General features: G+C 43.3%; 1 protein-coding gene across 1 annotated transcript in view; it reads left to right on the forward strand.

Annotated features, from left to right (window-relative positions):
• The window catches only part of LOC134528903 (mucin-2-like), a 91,359-nt gene extending 72,475 nt beyond the window's left edge, over window positions 1–18,884 (forward strand). The window contains exons 2-3 of the mRNA XM_063362569.1: window positions 13,707–14,745; window positions 18,754–18,884. Of these exons, the coding sequence (XP_063218639.1) occupies window positions 13,722–14,745; window positions 18,754–18,884 (1,155 nt within the window). The 5' untranslated portion in view covers window positions 13,707–13,721. The remainder of the gene's footprint in view (window positions 1–13,706; window positions 14,746–18,753) is intronic.
• Window positions 18,885–19,893: the final 1,009 nt, after the last annotated feature.

Below are 19,893 nucleotides of genomic sequence, written 5' to 3' on the forward strand. Positions count from 1 at the left end.
AAAATTGCTGTAACAACCCACCTCTACTAAAGACTGTTACGGCACGCCGATCGGTCTGCACACGGCACTATATTCGTGCGCCACAGAAAGAAGTCTCTGTCTTGCTTTATTCAACCACACACCAACGTATTATAAGCCATACCCAGAAAGTACGTTTTACGTTGCCCATTTAAAAAAATGGTAAAAAATACTTAAAACTAAAGCAATAAAAATGATTAAAATAAACTAAAATTATATCCTAACTCTACAAGTCTTTGGAATGTTATAGTTTTCTCAAATTTGTATAGCCAGCCTAACCAGGTCTTACAGCTAAATTTACGAGAATAATAAACTAAATGTTCATACTAAACAATAAAAATATTATACAATTAAAAACAACCTGCATAATATAAACATAATTAATGGTAGCCTATCTTGAAGAATAACATGCAAAAATTTAAATGCAAAAAAATAAATAATATGTTTACCAAAGTGGCACATGCCACAGTTAGAATAATTTACAAAGAAAACTGTTTAAATGCATGAATGTTTGAATTCCAATATAACTTAAAAGATAATAATGAAATATGCATTGGGCTCTATTTAGGCACAGTTACTCGCAAGCAATTACCAGATAGTAAATTCTGCGGCAAAACGTTTTACCAATGTGGTCCATGCTAGACATCATGACAGTTATTCATAGTTGATAGCTGCAGTAGAATTAACGAAGAAGACCTCGATGGCAACTGTACTATCAGCAATTGAAGATTCTTTGGTTCAGCCTTACCCATCTCCTACAACAACGTCTGTGTCGATTCCATCGTCAAAAGAGTTCCTGATGTCAGTGATGTGGACGAGTATGGATTGCTTGCATGTAACAGTTCAAAACTAACCTACCATCTCAACAGTGCTGGAGACTTGAACAGCTAAAGTTTCATCAGCAGCAGTAGTGACATCGATAACCAAGGAAGAAAATAAAGCGGTGTTCCATCATATTACTGTGACTACCGTGACACCATCAGAAACCTGAAATTTAGTGGGTGTATCATAAACGATTTTAGTACTAACTCTAAATGTGATAAATAACATTGCAATGTGTGTTGTAGCCAGTATATGTACTACAGAAATTTGAAAAGGCATATCAAGAATTGTGAAGGACTGGTTATACATTCAATAGGAACAAAAAGTATCTTCTGTTGTATGATGTATGTGCACACGTTTAGTGCAAAACATGGTGTAGAATATCACTTCCTCTAAACGAATAAGAAATCTCTCAGCTGTGTGACATGAGTGGTGATAGACTGTCATGTGTAACTGTCCTGAAAAAAAAGCCAAGGAAAGTTAGGCCTTGCATCACACACCAGGAAGACTGAAGTAATCGATAATTGATAAAAACTTCAATAATTTGACGTGTCCCGACAACAGCGTCCAGTGCTGGAGTGGCTTGAGGTGGGGTGAATTCCCCCCAGGGTGTGACATCCTCAGTCGTCACTGCCGAACAGCTCCTGTAGTCGGGCAGTCAGCCTGGCAGAGAGGGGCAGCAGCCTGCCCCCTTACTGGACAGGGAACAAGGAAGCGGAGGGGGGAAAGGACCTAGAGCGTAATACTCGAAAGGCTGCTCCAGGAGGAAGGTCCTAGAGCATAATCCTTGAGAGGCCGCTCCAGGGGAAGAGGGATGCCAGAGCGTAATCCCGAGGGCCGCTCCAGCGAAGGCCGCTCCAGAGGAAGAAGAGAGAGAGGAGAGAGTAGAGCAGGAAGTACCACACCAAATTCAAGACTTCTACTTTTATTCCCCCAGATTTCTCTGGGGTAAGGATCTCTGACTGGTACAGCACAAGTCAAACTTATATACAAGTCGGTTACATTATCATTACAGTCAATATTTACAGATTTAGCCTTTGTAACATGTTCTATAATATGTCACTGACTGTCCTGGTAATATGCTGATTTCGGAATCTCGGGATGCTCCCAACACGAGCGGAAGCCCACTCCTTCCCTGAGTAATGCCACAATGAATCCCAATTATTTACATTCTGCAGCAGGCGCCATCTATTGGCGCTGGGCGCATCACCATCTTACAGGATAACTAACTTGGGCATAGATATTAGGTAAAATTACCCTGCGGTGTCTGGGGCAGCTATGTTCGTTTCAGGGATGGGCATGCAGCACTCGCACAAGGGGCCGAGGCCAAACACAGGACATGACAATTCGCCCCTTCCCTCTGTGGCCTCGGCCTGGATCGTCGCACCTGCCAGAGGTCAGTAACCTGGGCTTCAGTCCCAGAGCTGACCCCCCTACACTGGCCACTGCACTATGCTGAGGTTAGCTGGTAACGGGCCGGTCTGACCAATTGTTCCCATGGTCGTAGGGTCCTAAAGGTAAGGTCTTGTCCTGGTGGAGAGGGGCTAGTAGGTTCCTGGGGTTCGGTGGTTTGAACAAGTCAGTTTTCCATCTCCATGGCTGCAGGTGAATCCTGTTCTGGGGAATCCATATTCCTCGGTCTTGAAAGGACTCTTTATTCAAGTTGCATCTTGCCTTTATGAAGGCGCTGCTCAGAGGCTGTCTCCATGACTGCATGGTCGATTTCCCCTTTGGGGATTCTCCTTTCTGGCACCACTGAAAACCACTGCCTGAGTTATTTTGATTTAGCTTGGTTGTTGCAGAGCATGGGGAAGGAGTTTCTTGGGGTTGCTGGTCCCCTTGCGCCAACACAGCCTTAGGGTGGGCTCTTTGTTGTTCCGTGCAGATTCCAGGATTAGGGTTAACACCACTTTGATTAGGGGCGTTTGGCTCACACATTCCTTTGGTGTCCCAGTTAAGAGTTCGGCGGGACATTCGTCCGAAGTGTATTGTTTTATCTTCGAAGTCCAATGTCACCTGCTGCTACATGAGCCAATCTTGGCCAAGCACGAGTTCTTCTTGAAGGTCCTTTGCGACTAGACATGCGATCTCCATCTCCATATCGGCTATGCAGCATTGTACCACGGCATTGCCCAGTAAGGTCACGGTGGATCCCTGGGTGGCAAGCTGGGCCATTTGGGGTTGGGACTTAATAGGGGTCCCTGGTATCTGCACAACACTCTCGCGCACATAATTAGTGGTGGCGGCCGAGTCTACAAGGGCCTGAAGGGGCTGTGAGTCCAGTTGCATCTTGACTCTTGGCAGTTCTTGTTGTGGGTTGTGCTGTATGCACATAATGCTCGAGGTCGATCTACTTTCGTGCCGATCTTGGGAGTTGAGGTCTTCTACCTTGGGTGTAGGGGTAGGACACGTTGGCACCACTTTTTCCTTCCATGGGTCTACTGTGTTGAGGCTATTTCTTTCAGACTGTTTGCAGTGGAGCACTGGGCAGTCTTGGTGAAAGTGTTGTTTAGGACAGTGCCAAAACTTTGGCAATCTTTTGTTGGGGGTAGCATATTCTTGTACCGGGGTTGTTGGTGACCACGGTTTACTTTTTACAGTGCTCCTAGTTTCGAGACAGTTTCGCTGCACGGCAGTGGCTTGAACCATAAGTTCGGATAAATTTTCGGGAGGCGGATGCCGCAGAAATGGCTGTAGGTTGTGCCGCACCAGCTCCAATAAGGTAAGGAGAAATTCATTTGGGTCCCTCCCTGGGTGTAGCCTCTTATAAAGTTTCCTTTTCTGTAGTAAGAAACTTTCAACATCCTCTCCTTCCCATTGTTTGGTACCATATAATTGGGCGGTAAGCTTTTCCAGTCTTGGCTGGTTTCCAAAATAGTTCAGGAAGCCCCCTGTGAACTCTTCCCAGGTGTCATACAGCCCTTCATTGTTATTCCACCATCTAGAGGCTTCCCCAAGTAGTAATGGACCTATCCGGTCCACCCATTCGGTGGGGTGGATTGCATATGCCCATAGGGCTTGCTCCCATTGGTTCTCATGAACCTGATCTCTAAAGGGCCGAGGTGCACTTGCAGATATTGTACTTGAAGGTGCAGTGGGATTAACTCTACACTTGATGCAGGTAAATGACATCCCAGCAAGGTTCAGTGGTGTATCTTCCCAGCCTAGACAGGCGAGATAGTAGTCGCGATGGCAGGCCTGGCTAATGACGAGGACTAGGGCTGTCCCAGGGCAGTTCGGCGCAATGCAGCACCGGGGAGCTGGAACTGTTGGCTTCTTCTCCCCCATAAGTTGTCTGCAGGGCTGGCATATGTAGATATATGCCTGTTAAATGACTTGTTCCATGAAACCAAGGCATTGTAGGTGAAACTGGGCATTGCAGCATACACAAGGAATGCTTGGTCCATCTGGTGCACTGCAGCGAGTTGCTGCACAGGATCCAGAAGAAATCTTTCAGATGGGTTGGGCACCACCAGGTGTTAACTGCACTCCTGGAAGTGGAAGTTGCTATGGCTGTGATGAGAAGATCTAGCTGTGGTAGGTCGGAGTCCTCAGCCTATCTCGACTGACACAGGCCCCACGTTGGGCGCAAAAATTGACGTGTCCCGACAACAGCATCTGGTGCTGGAGTGGCTTGAGGTGGGGTGAATTCCCCCCAGGGTGTGACGTCCTCAGTCGTCACTGCCGAACAGCTCCTGTAGTTGGGCAGTCAGCCTGGCAAAGAGGGGCCGCAGCCTGCCCTCTTACTGGACAGGGAACAAGGAAGAGGAGGGGGGAAAGGACCTAGAGCGTAATCCTCGAAAGGCTGCTCCAGGAGGAAGGTCCTAGAGCATAATCCTTGAGAGGCCGCTCCAGGGGAAGAGGGATACCAGAGCATAATCCCTTGGGCCACTCCAGCAAAGGATTCCAGAGCGTAATCCCGAAAGCCACTCCAGAGGAAGGAGAGAGGAGAGAAGAAAGCACCACACCAAATTCAAGAATTCTGCTTTTTTTGTTTTGGCTTGCCTTCATTAGTACGAGGCATGTTATGTCTAAGACTAAAGGTTGATAGGATTGTCAGTCATTCCCACAAGGTATGGTGCTACGGACTGTAAAAAGTGTTGGGGAAATCCTTTAATAATTCATTGGGACCATTTTTCATTGGTTCCAGTGTTCATCCTTTTTTAGGTGGCGTGGGTGAACACTATATTCCTGGTATCAGGTGTCTTGATGAGTGGGATAAACCTGAGGTTCCAGCTTTTTGAGTGCCAATCTTCTAGTCGTGTAGTTGAACCTGGTAATCTTCTTGGAGGTGGTCCGCTGTAAACGGAGTAATGTTACTGCCAGGTATAGGTACGGATAAAGCCCTAATGAGGGGTTTGTGGTGGGCAGGAAGTTGGAGGGCGAAGCGGCCAACTTGATGACGAAGGTAGTATGGGAGGCACTGGATGTTCGCCTCTTCTAACAAAATGCGCCGAGGAGTTCGCTGGGGCAGTCTGAGGAGAAGCCGAAGTGGCAGAGAAAGAAACGTAGAGAGGGTGAAAGGCAGTTCGCCTGGCGGTAGTCCAAATGTGGGCAGCGTAAGTGAGAAGCGGTACAAAGTAAAGCAGAAGAAGGTTCACGCGTAGTGGCAACGGTAGTGGTTTGCCAGGCTTGAGTACCGGGGCGAGGGCGTGGAGGGCGCCCTTCGCCTTACCACTTGCGATCCTGATGTGGGTGTCGTAGAGGAGGTGTGAGTCCAGCATGACTCCTAAGTATTTGGCAGTAGACTGCCAAAGAATGTCAGCAGCACCGAGTGTAATCTATTGCATGTGGTCATCCCGTAGGCGACAGAAATACACAGCTTTTGACTTGCTGGTGTTGAGTGTGATGTCGATGGATATAAAGAAGCATCTGACGGTCCCGAAGGCAGTGCGTAGGCGATAACTGAGTTGCTCACCTGTGTCGCTGCGCACAATCAAGGCCGTGTCGTCTGCATACAACGTGATTGTCGTGAACCTCGGGACAGGGATGAGGTGAATGAAAAGAGCAAATAGGAGCGGGTTGAGCAGTGATCCTTGTGGGACCCCGGCCGCAATGGGGCGCAGTCGAGATATGCAGTCCTCCACTAGAACGCAAAAGGTGCGGCTGTAGAGGAAAGAATGAAGAAGCCTTAGGAGGTGGTGGGGAATGGCTGCCGCCATCAGATTCGCAATGAGGATGCCGTGGTGAACGGAATCAAACGCACGCTTGAGGTCCAGCAGCACTAAGCCGCACCGCTGCTGTTTGTTGAAGGCGGTACGAATAACTCTATTCACACGAGCGAGAGCATGGGTCGTGGAGTGGTTGGACGTGAAGCCAAACTGAAAGTTTGGCAGTAATTGTTTCTCTTGCACCATGGTGGAAAGACGATTGTAGAGAATCCATTTAGCGATCTTCGAGAGACACGAGAGAAGAGATATCGGTATATTAGAGTCCTGTAGTTCGGGGGGTTTGCCCGGTTTGGGGATTGGCACAACGACGGCAGTCCTCCACGCAGCGGGGTACACTGCGAGCACTATCAGGCTGTTCAAGAGTTCCATGAGATACACAATCCCAGCCCGTGGAAGATGCACCAGAAGAGCATTGGGAATATCATCCCAACCCGGGGCCATCGAAGTGCACAGGCCCGAAATGACCATCTGAACTTCGCGCGGGGTGACAAGCTTAATGTCCGGTGTAGGGGCCAATGGTGGAAGCGCAAGTGAGAGCCCCGGTTCGGCAGCATGCAGTGTATCATCCAATGATGATGAGGATTATAAAAGCGGCATGGGTGCAGCACGAAAGGGGTTGCGAGATGCTCTGCAATCGCATCTGCCCTCTCTTCTGCAGTGTTTGCAGTGCATCCGCCAGAGGTAAGCGGGGGCACCTCTGGTGTGGAGGCCTTGAGGTGGCGAACGAAGGCCCATACTGTATCGCCCCTGCGAGCGATAGTACGAAGTCAGCGTTCTTCTTCTAGAGCGCACAACCGCTTATACAGAGTTCGACAGCGTGACCGCAAAATCTTGTAACCATGCTTGTGGAGCAGGTCCCATGTGCCTTGTCAGAGTCTGCGAATGCAGTTACGAATGTCCAGTAGTGTTCGCAAATAAGGCGGGAGGGGGTTGTCGTGCACCGCAGAGTCCTTCAGGGGGATGGAGGCCGCTGCTGCAGATTTGATCACTGACACTAACTGTTAGACCCGAAGGTCCAGATCTCGGGGAGTACGGATGGAGAAGTCCAGGATTAATTCGCGCGTTATGAGCTGCTGGAATTGGCGCCAGTTAGCTTGCTGGAAGTTGAACCTGGGGGGTGTATGATGAAAAAGAGGTTGAAAGTGGATGTGGCCGATAGCTGGATAGTGATCCGAAGTACCAACACGCACAACGGTAAGATCAGTGATCATGAGGTTGCTGGTGGTAATGAAAAAGTCAAGAATATTCGGTCGGCGGGTGACAGCCGCTGGATAGTATATGTGCTCTTGCGGGGGAAATATGCACAGCGGTGTGAGACGTAGGTAGGAGTACAAATGGGCACCTCTCCGGTTGGTTGTGGGACAGCCCCAGTGGCGGTGTGTGGGATTAAAATCCCCCATCCAAAGAACATGCTGGTCCAGGTGCCGGATGGATTCCATGTCCGCGATGGGAAACCGATGCCCAGGTGGTAAATAGGCTGTGACGACGGTGATCGGAGTGTGCACATCCAGCAGGCGGATGGCAAAAGCCTCGACGGTGTCCAGAGGAGACAGCCGAATGGCATGGCAACCGGAGAGAGGAACGCACGAGTAGTGCGACCCCACCCCCTCGGTCAATACAGTCCTTGTGATAGATGGTGTAGCCGGGAAGTGACAGTCGATGTTGTGGGCTGAGCCATGTATCGGTGAGGGCTACGATGTCGGGGTGACGAGTTTGTAGCAGTTCGAGAAGATCCCCCATCTTACAAGCGAGAGAGCACATGTTCCAGGTGGCAACCTTAAGCTGTGTTGCCATCAAAGAACGAACACAGCACTTCGAACAAGATCTGGAATTTCTCGCCGGTGGTACGCGCACAGTGCAGGCAGTTGACTGCCGCGCTCACAATGGGTAAGAACACATGGAAAGTGTCTAGTAGTTGACACTGTTCCTGCATGAAGGTAAACATGTCGGAGATCGGAGCAGTAGTCAATTGAGTAGTGTCAAGGGTAGGTACATTGCTGGTCTGCCGAAGGTTGGCGGCAAATGTCTTCGGAGCCTCTAGACCGGAAGTCGACGGAAGTCGTTGCACCGCAGGAGACTCAGGTGGCGGAGGTCCCTTGACCGTGGTTCGAGAATGCGATGAAGTGCGAGTTATCAGAGGTGCCTCGCCAGGGAATGAAGCTGATGGTATGGCTGGAAAATCTGAGGTCTTAAAGATAGAAGCTTGGGAGCTCGATGCAAGTGGCGGTGTCTTAATGCTTGGCTGTTTCCAAGCATGTCTTCGAGGGCACAACCCACATGAGGGCCCTTGCAGTTAGGACACTTAGGGGTGCAGTCCGGTGGGTGAGGACAGTCCTTGCTAAGGAGGGATTCGGCACACTTCATACATTGAGGCGTCCTGTAGCAAGCCCGGGCTGAGTGACTATACCGCTGACAGTTGAAGCATTGAGTAGGGCTGTTTGGGGTGTAGCACTCCATTTTCACCAGAAAGGGGCCGATGTGGCGAATGGCATGTAGTTCCCGTTCCTGTGTGCGGCCCTCAAGGGTTATTAAGTAAAGCGGCATGTATCTCGGTGATCGGGTGATTTTGGGGTCACCCAGTTTCCGGATCTTGGCATCGCGGAAGCCCTGGGAGGCCAGGCTATCCGCAATGTCTTGACTGTCGAGTCCTTGGGGCAGCCGAAATAATGCCTTCACATTTCGGGCCGACATCATTGGATAGGTAAAGGGTTCCATTCCCTTATCAATAAGGAGCTGAAGAAGTTTTGTGTGAACTGCAGGTGTAGAGGGGTCGAATCGGATCTTGTTCCCTGCTTGGAGCACCTGAAAAGTTCCCGACTGTTGCTCCAAAGAGCGAAGGAACACCATGGGCTTGTCGCCCAGTGACCCGCGACAGTAGATCGAGGGAATTTTCGGTGGCCGATGATGGTGCTCGGTGCGAATAGGGCCAAGACGAGAAGGGTGCTTGGTGCGAGTAGGGCCAATACGAGAAGGGGGCTCGGTGCGAATAGGGCCAAGACTTATCTGGCTTTGGTTTGGTGGTTGAGTGGTGGTGTTCCTCTGGAGATTGAGTGGACGAGATGTGCCCTGAGAGGCAGAAGCCCTCGTGTAAGAGTCATCGGAGAATGACTATCTGGGGGATGGTTTGCGCTTGGGGTTTTTGATGTGCTGAGAGCCAGTGTTGAGATCGTCACGACTGGAAGCCCAGTCGGCTGCGTAACCTACGGTGGACATATCGCCACCATCATCAAAATCTGTGAGGATGCTGAACCGACTGTCGAACAGTCGTGATGAGGGGGCGCAATGTCGGGAGGAGTCATCCATCTGTTCCTCTAGGTGAGACTAAGCGACAGGGTGAGGCTGAGAGGATACGAGCCCGCAACAAATTGTTTTATCTAGCAGTGTACGATCACCCTGGGTGGGAGCGACATCTATCACTTGAGTAGGTGGCGTCTCAGGGATGAGCCGCACAGCAGATATGCCTGGAGGGGCATCCTGTATAGCCTGGGGCTTCGGACGAGCAGAATCTATGTCACTGGTCAGCTCTGGAGAGCTGGTGTGTCCACTAGGGGAGAGTCCGGTCATGCGTTGCTTCCGAACATTAAGTGAAACAAGGTTCGAGTCTAGTCGGGTTTGTGAGCGGAGGCTTTTCCCTACTGCAAGTGCGCACTTGCGGGGTCAAAAGCACCGGTCTTACGACTACGACTATCGGAACGGTTGGACGATCTGCCCGACCTATCCGATTCTCTGGCCTCGGTCGAAGACTTCGGTCCTCCCCCTGCTCGGGATGGGCGCGGACTAATGCTTGGGTCCATTCCAAACCTCAAGCAGTCCGCCCCCTTACCCGAAGAGGGTTCGGCGCCAGAAACAAAGTCACTACTAAACCTAAATAAACTACAAGAGCACTGAACAAAACACAGCTAAGCTAAAGTCCGCAGTTGCACTGCATGCTGAAACAAAAGAAAATTGTCAGAAAACCGCACTGAAATAGAAAAGTAAATATAAGCTTTCACAACCAATAGCACCCTGAATCCCCAGATTTCTTTGGGGTAAGGATCTCTGAATGGTACAGCGCAAGCCACGCTTATATACAAGTCGGTTACATTATCATTACAGTCAATATTTACAGATTTGGCCTTTGTAACATGTTCTATAATATGTCACTGACTGTCCTGGTAATATGCTGATTTCGGAATCTCGGGATTCTCCCAACACGAGCGGAAGCCCACTCCTTCCCTGAGTAATGCCACAATGAATCCCAATTATTTACATTCTGCAGCAGGCGCCATCTATTGGTGCTGGGCGCATCACCATCTTACAGGATAACTAACTTGGGCATAGATATTAGGTAAAATTACCTTGCAGTGTCTGGGGCAGCCATGTTCGTTTCAGGGATGTGCATGCAGCACTCGCACAAGGGGCTGAGGCCAAACGCAGGACATGACAATTTTTTTTTTGTTTATGCTTGTAGTAATGAAGAATTTATCTTATTAAATATGTTTTAAAATGGGTTTCATTTTTTAACCTGGGACTTTGAATTAGTGGTAAAATGTGAAACTGAAGTGCAAGTTAAATGTATAAATATTTTAAAGCTAAAATAACATTTTTTGGAATCGACCAAGGCCAAAATAAGGAATTAAAATTGATCGATACAATATTTATATTATAAGTTAACTTTTTGAGATGATTTTTATTAGCTCTCCAGATATTTTAATTGATAGTTACAGATTTTCAATATGGTGGTCAAGTTTGTCGACATGATGGTGGTTGATACGATATCTGACGAGCTGGTGATTGACTATACTGCACTCTAGTGAGTAAAAAATAAACCTCGATGACGGCAGCGAACTATAGAAGACAAAACCATTATGGCAGATCTAAAATGGCCGAAATTATGTCATACTGGTTGGCATAATATAAATTCCTCATCTGCTAGGACCCACAATAATGGAAGGATTATGCATTTTTGCCCTCACCATGTTCAAACCGAGATCTCCAAGGTCAATAACTTAAATGTGTTTTTTTATGTTATCAAAATTGTTACCTATTAAAATAATTGGTATATATTTTCAAAATTTACTATATTTTTTGATAATAATCATGGCTCTTCAGTATGGCTGATGTGATATAATTCAAATTGGCGAAATTCAAAATGGTGGAAAGTTTTGTCAAACAAAAAGATAGAATCCATGATGACAAATCTAAGATGGCAGAATTTAAAATAATGGCGAGTTCTAGAAAACAAATGAGTGGCCATGAAATCAGAATTCATATTGGTGGAATCCAAAATGGTGGCCAGGGTCAAGGTCATCCATGATAGCATTTGGGGTCAAGATTTCGGTCATCCGAGATGGCCACCATGACATCACAATCCATGATGGTGTACATTGGCTCCAGCTCCATGCACCGAAACCAGTACCAATACATACATTTATATACTACTACCTGAAAAAGAAGTATCAGCTCGATGGGCAAGTAACTTCTCGCTGAGCGAGCCCAGATGTTAGCCCGCGGAACGATGAGGATCCAGGTAGGTCTTTCACGACGAGATTCAAGCTACGCACATGAAGCGAGCGACTCGAGATGCTGCCCGCTATGTCCGCAGAAGCTATCAAGCCATCCGTCATATTGGCGACGACATTGAAAGGCGAGTAACATTTCTTATTTAAACCACATTTGCCAGTGGCGTGAGGAAATCCGCTTTTAAGCAGGTACTATTTTTTAAAGAGGCATATTTTCCGAAAACTAGTTGAAGACTGCCATAGAAAGAATTTGATCTTGACTTTGTGCTGCCATAACCTGTGGATCGTCTAATCGAGACTGTTTTAAGAGCACTTAATGTGTTTGTCTTAACTTTTATGTTAGACCTTTTACTTGTTCTTGGTCTAGTAATTGAACTGTAACATCATTTAATAAAAAAAAACAAAGCGTGTTTGTTTCAAATATATTTTTTAAATGTTTTAAATGCTAGATATATTTAAATAATTCTGGGTTTACTATTAATGACCTTTTGATGTCGGTTCGTAGATAGGTTATGTGAGCCATACGAAACTACAATGTGGGCTCTATAAGGGGGAAATAGGAGGATCATGACAGCAAGTTCAGAATGGAAGTTTCAAACAAACGTAGAGGTTTATGTACTGTAACATAAATGCAAATAATAATCTTTATTATTTTGTAGCTTGTGTATTGTTAATTTCGAGTCCTCTGTAGTCCCCAGTCCTTGTGAATACATTAACACAACTGGTATCACCCGAGTCTAAATTATACATCACTATTACACTTGGAAACCAGGGTGAAATGTTATTGGTCTTTAAAGCACCGTGATACAACAGCTTATTTACCAGTTTTTGTGGTATGTCTTAGTTATACACTGCCAACAGAGGATACAATATACAAATAAAATGTATTTTCACCACAAGATTGTCATTAAATGTATACAGAGAGATGTGCATATCGTCATGAAATTTACAATTATAATTCCTGTGCCTTGAGTTAAGTATGTCTCCTAAAGCAAGGCAATATGTGTACTTGAGTCTCATTATCAAGGACATATCAATCAATCATACCAATTTTCACCACAAATAGCAACCAAAATAGCTGATTATATTCCATACAGAACAATTTCCATATACGACAACCATTAAAACCCTTATTCTCGCCCCCTCTAATCGAGTATGGTATAGAACACATGGCTTAGGTATCTGCATAACTTAGAAATGACAAGTGGTATACGCGGGGGACATTTCCGTCAGCAAGTGGGTTTTCTTGGGGTACTGCTGGCTCCCCAACTAATTTATTCAGACAATGCTCCATTCTTATCTTAACATCTCATAGCCTGTCATCGTCATTAATGATCTAGAAGAGATGTGTTATGGCCATTGATTTCATTTAATTTCAAATAGACATGCAAATTTCTCCACTTTGGCAGATTATCTGATTAAAGATAAGATTTCCTTATAACCTAAAATGAAGGTAAACCATTTTCACAGCTATAAGTCAAAAAGAATTAAATACCAATTGTTTAAACTTTTAACATCATTATTGAAATCTATCAAAAAATATAATCATATTTTAATATTTTTTGCAACAAAGAAGATTTAGATTAATGAAAATTTTACACGATCCATTCATTCTTATCTAAACATTTCTGAAACAAACCTTTGGAAAAAAGTCATAGCCTGTAACTCCATAGAATTCAACGCATACACCCTGTCAAGCCAGAAAATAAAGACAAGCCGCTCCTCGACATAATCTCTTATTGAACGTTCTACTTTCAAAATAGCTGACCACTGAAATATACTTATTTTCTGTTGTGAATATTAGAGTAAGGTTTGATGTAAAGTAATATATTTTTGTTTGTGACAGTGTAAATGTTTAACATGTCTGACGCAAGCATACAAGTTACAGGCCCATGTCAAAACTGAATTTTCCATCTGGTGAAGGTGTATTAAAAACATTTCTTTGAATGATTATTGTAATACGAAATATTGAATAAAAATAATTTAATGGAGAAACAAGATTACTAGTGTAAACCAATTGTCACAGGAAAATCTCCAAGAAATCACCACATTTTTGAGGTTTTTATATGACATCCAGTGTAAACCAGCAATGACATATGACCATGAAATTATTGTAAATCATGAATTTAGTTTATAAGAAGCACTTTTAAAAATGAAAAATTCAAGACGAAATTAATTTTTATTTTTTTTTCAGTTTCAGATACAGAAAATGGAGTCTCATGATGGAAGAACACTTCTGAGAACTATGTCATTCATTTCTTCAAGAGCGAAAGCTTTGAAACAGCGATTTGTTCCTAGCCAAAGATCGCTTTCTGTCACTTGGCCTGACCATGCGACAAGAGCGTTCATTGATGAAGACCACCCGCCTTCGCCTGATTTGGGCGGGTCGTTGCTTTCGTTACTTGATGAATCAGAAAATTCAGTGGTTTGGGACAGCAAGGACACGAAAACGTGCTTCCAGACCCAGAGATCACGATCACTGGATTCTCTTAACTCAGCTCCATTTAACATACACAGTTCTTCAACGATGAAAGACCTTCAAATTTCAACCGTAAAAACTCAGAGGAAAGTTTCTCTGTCAGTTAAAATACCACGCCCCATGGTGTCAAAGTTACGCCAAGAAAACACACAGTTAATTAGTTCAGCTTTAGTGAGTGAGCAGAGGTATTGTTCAGAAAATACTCTACAAACGAATGACATAATTCCCAAAATACCTGGTCCACAAACATTTAGAGTTTCTGCCCCTTCCACACCAGAAACTTCAACCACCTATTCTTTATATTCCCCAGTTTTTGTTACAAATGTAACACCAAATACAACATGTGTAACTGGTTCTCATGTTCAAGATGCTTCTCCAATGAAATCAATACAGATAAGTATGACACCAAGTGTATCCCAAATATCAATAATCCCAAAAATACCTGGACCACCACCATCTCCAAAGACATCAAGACCGACTACTCCTAGAACTCTCGAGCCAATGTTCTGTAACAATTCTTCGCTATTTGTTCTTCCAGTTTCCCCGGGATTTTCCAATCCATCATCACCGAAAGAGTTTGAAAATGCATTCCTTGAAAATTCAGTAATCCCAAAAATTCCTGGACCTCCTTTGTCACCAAAACTTTCTTGTCCAACGAAAAATAAACAGCCGAGCAATTTATTCCTAGATACATATCCTTACAGCAGTGCTATAAATTTTCCTATTCTCTCTCCAAAATCTTTAGAAAATCAGTGTAAAAGGACTATTGTTTGTGGTGACTTAGCCTTACCTGAAACATCTTTATCACAAATAAAAAACCGAACGAGGGTTGAATGCTCAGCAACCAGTGACGACTTATTATGCATTTCAAAAGATAATTTAAGTATAAGAGGAGAACTTATTTTTCCTGAACCATCCATATCACCACACAAAGAAATAACATCGATGACTACTAGTAATGCAGCCACAACGCACACGGCTAAACCTCAAGCAGAATCATTCGACAATGATGAAAATCGTGATACTATAACTGAAGGACCAACGAGACCAACCCAGTTTGAAATATGGAGTCGTCCGAAGTTAAAGCACCAGTGGTCTATGGACGATAGCCGTGCAGCAACTGTGAGAAATTCTTTGGGTCGGCAAATGACTGAAGCTTCTTACACGGGAATATCCATACCTTTGAAGCCAGCTGAAAAGAGACGAAGGTTTTTCATGCGGAAACAAACGAACTCGGCACCGGATTCTTTTGAAAGTCCAACTCACGTGCCATCGAAACAGAAAGAACACAGCGCAGTGGGTTCCTGTCTCGGGAATGTAAGGAAGTGTCGGGGGTCTGACAGTTCGCTACTGCCTCCAGTTCTACCAACAATACGTAAGTATTTACTGCAGCATATGACAATATTAATTTAATTTTTTTAGTATATTAGTGTTATTTAAGTCGGTATGTGTAAATGTTTATATGTATCAGCCATTCCCAAAAAAAATTATATTTGTTATTGTTAAGGTTGTAACGACAATTTTAAGTAGGAAACAGAAGAAGATTTATAGTGACGGGTATTCTCAATGCTGTAATGTTTGAAATGATTTTATACCTTATAAATATGCATATAACTACATTTCCCTACAAAATCTTACATCAGCTGTAAAAACTAGTATAATGAGCTTGATCGCAAGCAACGCTAGATCGGTGGACAGAGTGGTGGATAAATATTTAATGCCCACACTCCTAAAGCTAAAGAGTGCCAATTTTTTACATTAATAATTTTAATTACGGTTTTTTATTTTCCAGTTGTGCTCAAAATAATAAGATTATAATATATACGATAACCTGAGAGGTAGGCCACTATCGGCTATTGCAGGCATCAGAGACTGCTTCTATGCCAGTCTAGGAACAGGTGGACAACTATTCCTGGAAATCGTAACAAAGAACTTAAACATTTAAAGGCGACCGCTTTTTGATGCTGAACCACATAGTAAAGGTAGTGAGTACTGACGTTTTCTTATCTGCGTTGCAGTAGGCTTCCTCAGGTTTCAGAATTAAGTGAAATTTGGAATGTGGTAGGTCTCTCGTGATTGCTACCAGAAGACGCCTGTTAAGTGTGTGTATAAGTGTGAGTAGTATATAAATGGTGGTCCTGCGCCTGGTTTTAATTCGTGGAGCTGGAACCGATGTTCGCCATCTTGAATTATGACATCATTGCGGATTCTTGGAAGAACTTCACCTTCGAAATTTGGCAAAAATTCGCCAAAATTCGCCAAAATTCCAGCTTAAAAAAATATGCCAAAAAATTAAAACTATAAATTAACCTATTTCGATTGAAGAATTCCTAATTGAGGGAAAATTTCCAGTTTTAGTCCACAAAAAATGACAGAGGCTTGAAAATTCTCCATTGAGGTCTAAATTCCCCTCTCGTAGGGAGCTTTGACCGTGACCAACATTGTTGCAATTTTAGTTACGGTCACCATATTGAAATTCTATGCCTTTTAAGCTACAAATTTAGGAAATGTTGTATTATTTATAAAAAAATAAACGATAAAATTGAATAAAAAAAAAATATAGACATTGGTTGGAAACCGGCGAGGTCATTCGAATAGAAAGGGCGACAGATCCTTCCTCCAGTGCAGACACCAGCCGAAAAACCTCCCACCACTAATGCCAAGGCAGTTAATAGGTCAGCCAGTATGTAACCGTGGCAGCCATTTTTTTTATTGTATGCTGGAGAACTCCATCTTGTACCAACATACTGTTTTAGTCTGCTAGAGTGTGCTGTCACAATTGACCTATAAATTCGAAAAAAATCTAAAGTTTATCAAAAATCACCCGTTAAATTATAAATGCGTCAACCGATTACAGTGATTGCTTCGATCCTTGACAGATGCAAAATATTTATTCTAGGCAAAAAAACACTTATTTAATAAATCATGTTCAAAATTCTAAAAGCTGCTTAAAATACTCATATACCAGCCTCCAGTAAGCCTATATGGCCGCCATCTTGGAAATACGTAATTATTGACATATAATATCGGGAAATTTTCCATGAATAATCAAAATCTCTTATTAAATTGATTATTGATTTACGTTTTTGGTTTGATACCAAGCAGAACAGAGTTAATTAAATTGATTAATTATATATTAAACACTACAATACATAACTAATAAAACATCAACATCACATGAAACAAACGGACAGACGAGAAAGGAGTTAGCACACAATAAACACACAATACACACATCCAAGACACGCAATAGATGCGTAATTAACACACTTGAAATACAATGGACATGCAATAGACACACAGGACACACACAGGACACGCAATGAACATACTGTACATGCAAATAACATGCAATAAACATTAAGTAAACTATACATGTAATTTACACAACGAACATGCAATGACCATGCAATCCACACATTGAAATCTCAGTCTTGAGAACTCAGACTTAGAAATCAAAAATCGATAAATAAAACAATCATTTTAAGATTCAAAATACAACTTTTTTAATTTTCATACAAATGCAGGTAAAACCAGCCACTATTGTATGTAACAAAATTTCTTCAGTTCTTTGAGTATGAATTTTACTTCGTTAAGTTGCGAGTGGTTTCCTCCACTAATCGATGCCATCAGCAGTCCCAGGCGATCGACTAATGTGTTAGGATCTTCCCATGACCTATAATCAATCTCTTGTGCTATCATCATCTTCCTGGAAAGTTATGTTAACAATTTTAAGAACACTATCATCCCAGAGATCCTCATAAGCTTGTGAAGATCTTCCGTCCGCTGCGAGCAAGGAAAGAGCCCGTCCCCGACACTCTGTGGGCGGTCAAATAAAAATAAACAACAGCAAAAAAAGTATGAAATCTTATTCGTGTATTTATCGGCGTGCACGATGGCACCGTCCACCGTTGAAGTGTCGGACAAAAACAAAATAAATAAAGTTTAAAACTAAAGTTAAACCAGACCTCAAGGAATGGGCTTTTGAAATATGTAAGATTTTGAAAATCCCCAAATTCTTCTTATTTATTTGTACGGTAATCGTGTACAATACATAATACAAAAGAGCAAGTAAAAGGCGCTCAACATCTAATATAACTAAACACAGAATATATTTTATAAAAAAAATAATAGAGTAAATATCTATATAAATAAATAAATTTTATACTATTCCACTAAAATGTCTGAATAACTTACACGCTGCGCAGCTTATAATATACCAATTAATGGTTTATACTTTCGTAGAGGCGTAGCTGGGGAGAGGTTTCAATTTAATGAAGTTTATCAATAAGAGTTCCAATGTTCCAGTTTCGTGAAACGTCCATGAAAACTGTAATGACTGCTAAAACTTCGTATGCTATTCCCGCTAATCCATCCAGGTCAAAAAGGGCATAATGTAGGCTGGCGTATCTACCAAAATGTTCAACTCGCTTCAAAGTTAAAGTGACCAACAAAGTTCTGAGCAAAATAAAGTCAAAACGAAGGCTGACGGAAATTACACACTTAATACGCAGTGTAGCGTCAAGAGGAGACTCACGATGAACTCACGCTGTTCCCCCAAATGAGGACCCGAACCACAAATCAAATAAGGCAAAAAATTCAGTCGCTTCATTCTCAGAATTTTAGCAATTTTTTTGTTTAACCAACAAAGGCTTGCACCATCTTCGGGCCACACTTCTCGGCCTTAAACAATGTTTCGGGGACAAGGCTGTACCTTAGTTTTTTGCTGTTGGTCGTTCTGGTGCATGGTGCCGCAACTCAGGTCCTCGGCGCTGGGCACGGCCGGGCGCCGCCGTGCCTCCGTGCTTCCACCCTCAGCACTTCAAGACGAACTCCCCTGCCTTCAGCAGTCCGCCGTGCATCCACACATCGCGCGGCGCTGCCATCGCATGACGTCACCTCGGTGGCCTCTCCCCGCCAGCGCTCTCCCCAGCGGCAATAAACAAGTAGCAAAACTTGAACACTAAATCGTAATACTAATTAATATAAAACAAATAAAGAATAATAACCTATAATGGATATGAAATTAAATAAGAAATACAATTTAATAATTTAAACAGGAGATTTAACAAAAATTTAAATTATAAATAAACCTAAGTAGCCACACCGGCCACACTTGATAGAAAAAAATTATATTATGACCTCGTTCAATATATTTTTTTTGTCTCAGGGCTTCAAACAGTCTCCGATCTTGCCAGCTTTAAGTATTTTATAGAGTGTTTAGTCTTGTCACCAGTTTCACAGTCACTGTCGCCATTATCGTAGAAGTCAGTGTTTTAAACGGGATAACTGTAAGAATTCGTAATCGTTCACATTGAAGCTTCTTCATTGTCTAAAAGCTTAATTTTTAAGTGTGTATTTGGTTGGTTATCTCCGTGTGCTTCAGGTCATTCCTAGAGAGACTTCTACTGGTTTTCTCGGAGTATTTCTGGTTATTCCTGAGAAAAAAATCCCTACATGTATTTTTTTTTCGTAATGAGAGAAGCAATTTCATTCAGAGTTTCGCCTATTAATTGAATTTTTGGTACCAAATCAACACTTACAATAATTTAATCTGGTGAAATTCAAACAAAAAATTATAATTACTCAGTTGAATACTATGCTTTTAAAAAGTTGACAAAGACTTTCATGAAAGACAAACTTCCTTTTCCTTGATGTCTAGCGAATCCCTCCTTCTCTTGCGATCGTGAGTGAGCATCCCATATACCACATGAAAAATAAATAATATATACCTCAACACAACAAGTGGTGAGATCTGTGGGCACGAATAGGAAATAATTCGGACAAGTTTCTTGTATGGGATAATTTTAATCTCTGTGAAGAAATATTAAAAATTATATTTAAGTAATTGAACCAATTTAAAACTCTCAGTTTACATCTGGTATTAGTCGCAGAAGCTAAC

Source organism: Bacillus rossius, chromosome 2 (assembly GCF_032445375.1).
Source record: "Bacillus rossius redtenbacheri isolate Brsri chromosome 2, Brsri_v3, whole genome shotgun sequence".
In the NCBI taxonomy this organism is placed as follows: domain Eukaryota; kingdom Metazoa; phylum Arthropoda; class Insecta; order Phasmatodea; family Bacillidae; genus Bacillus; species Bacillus rossius.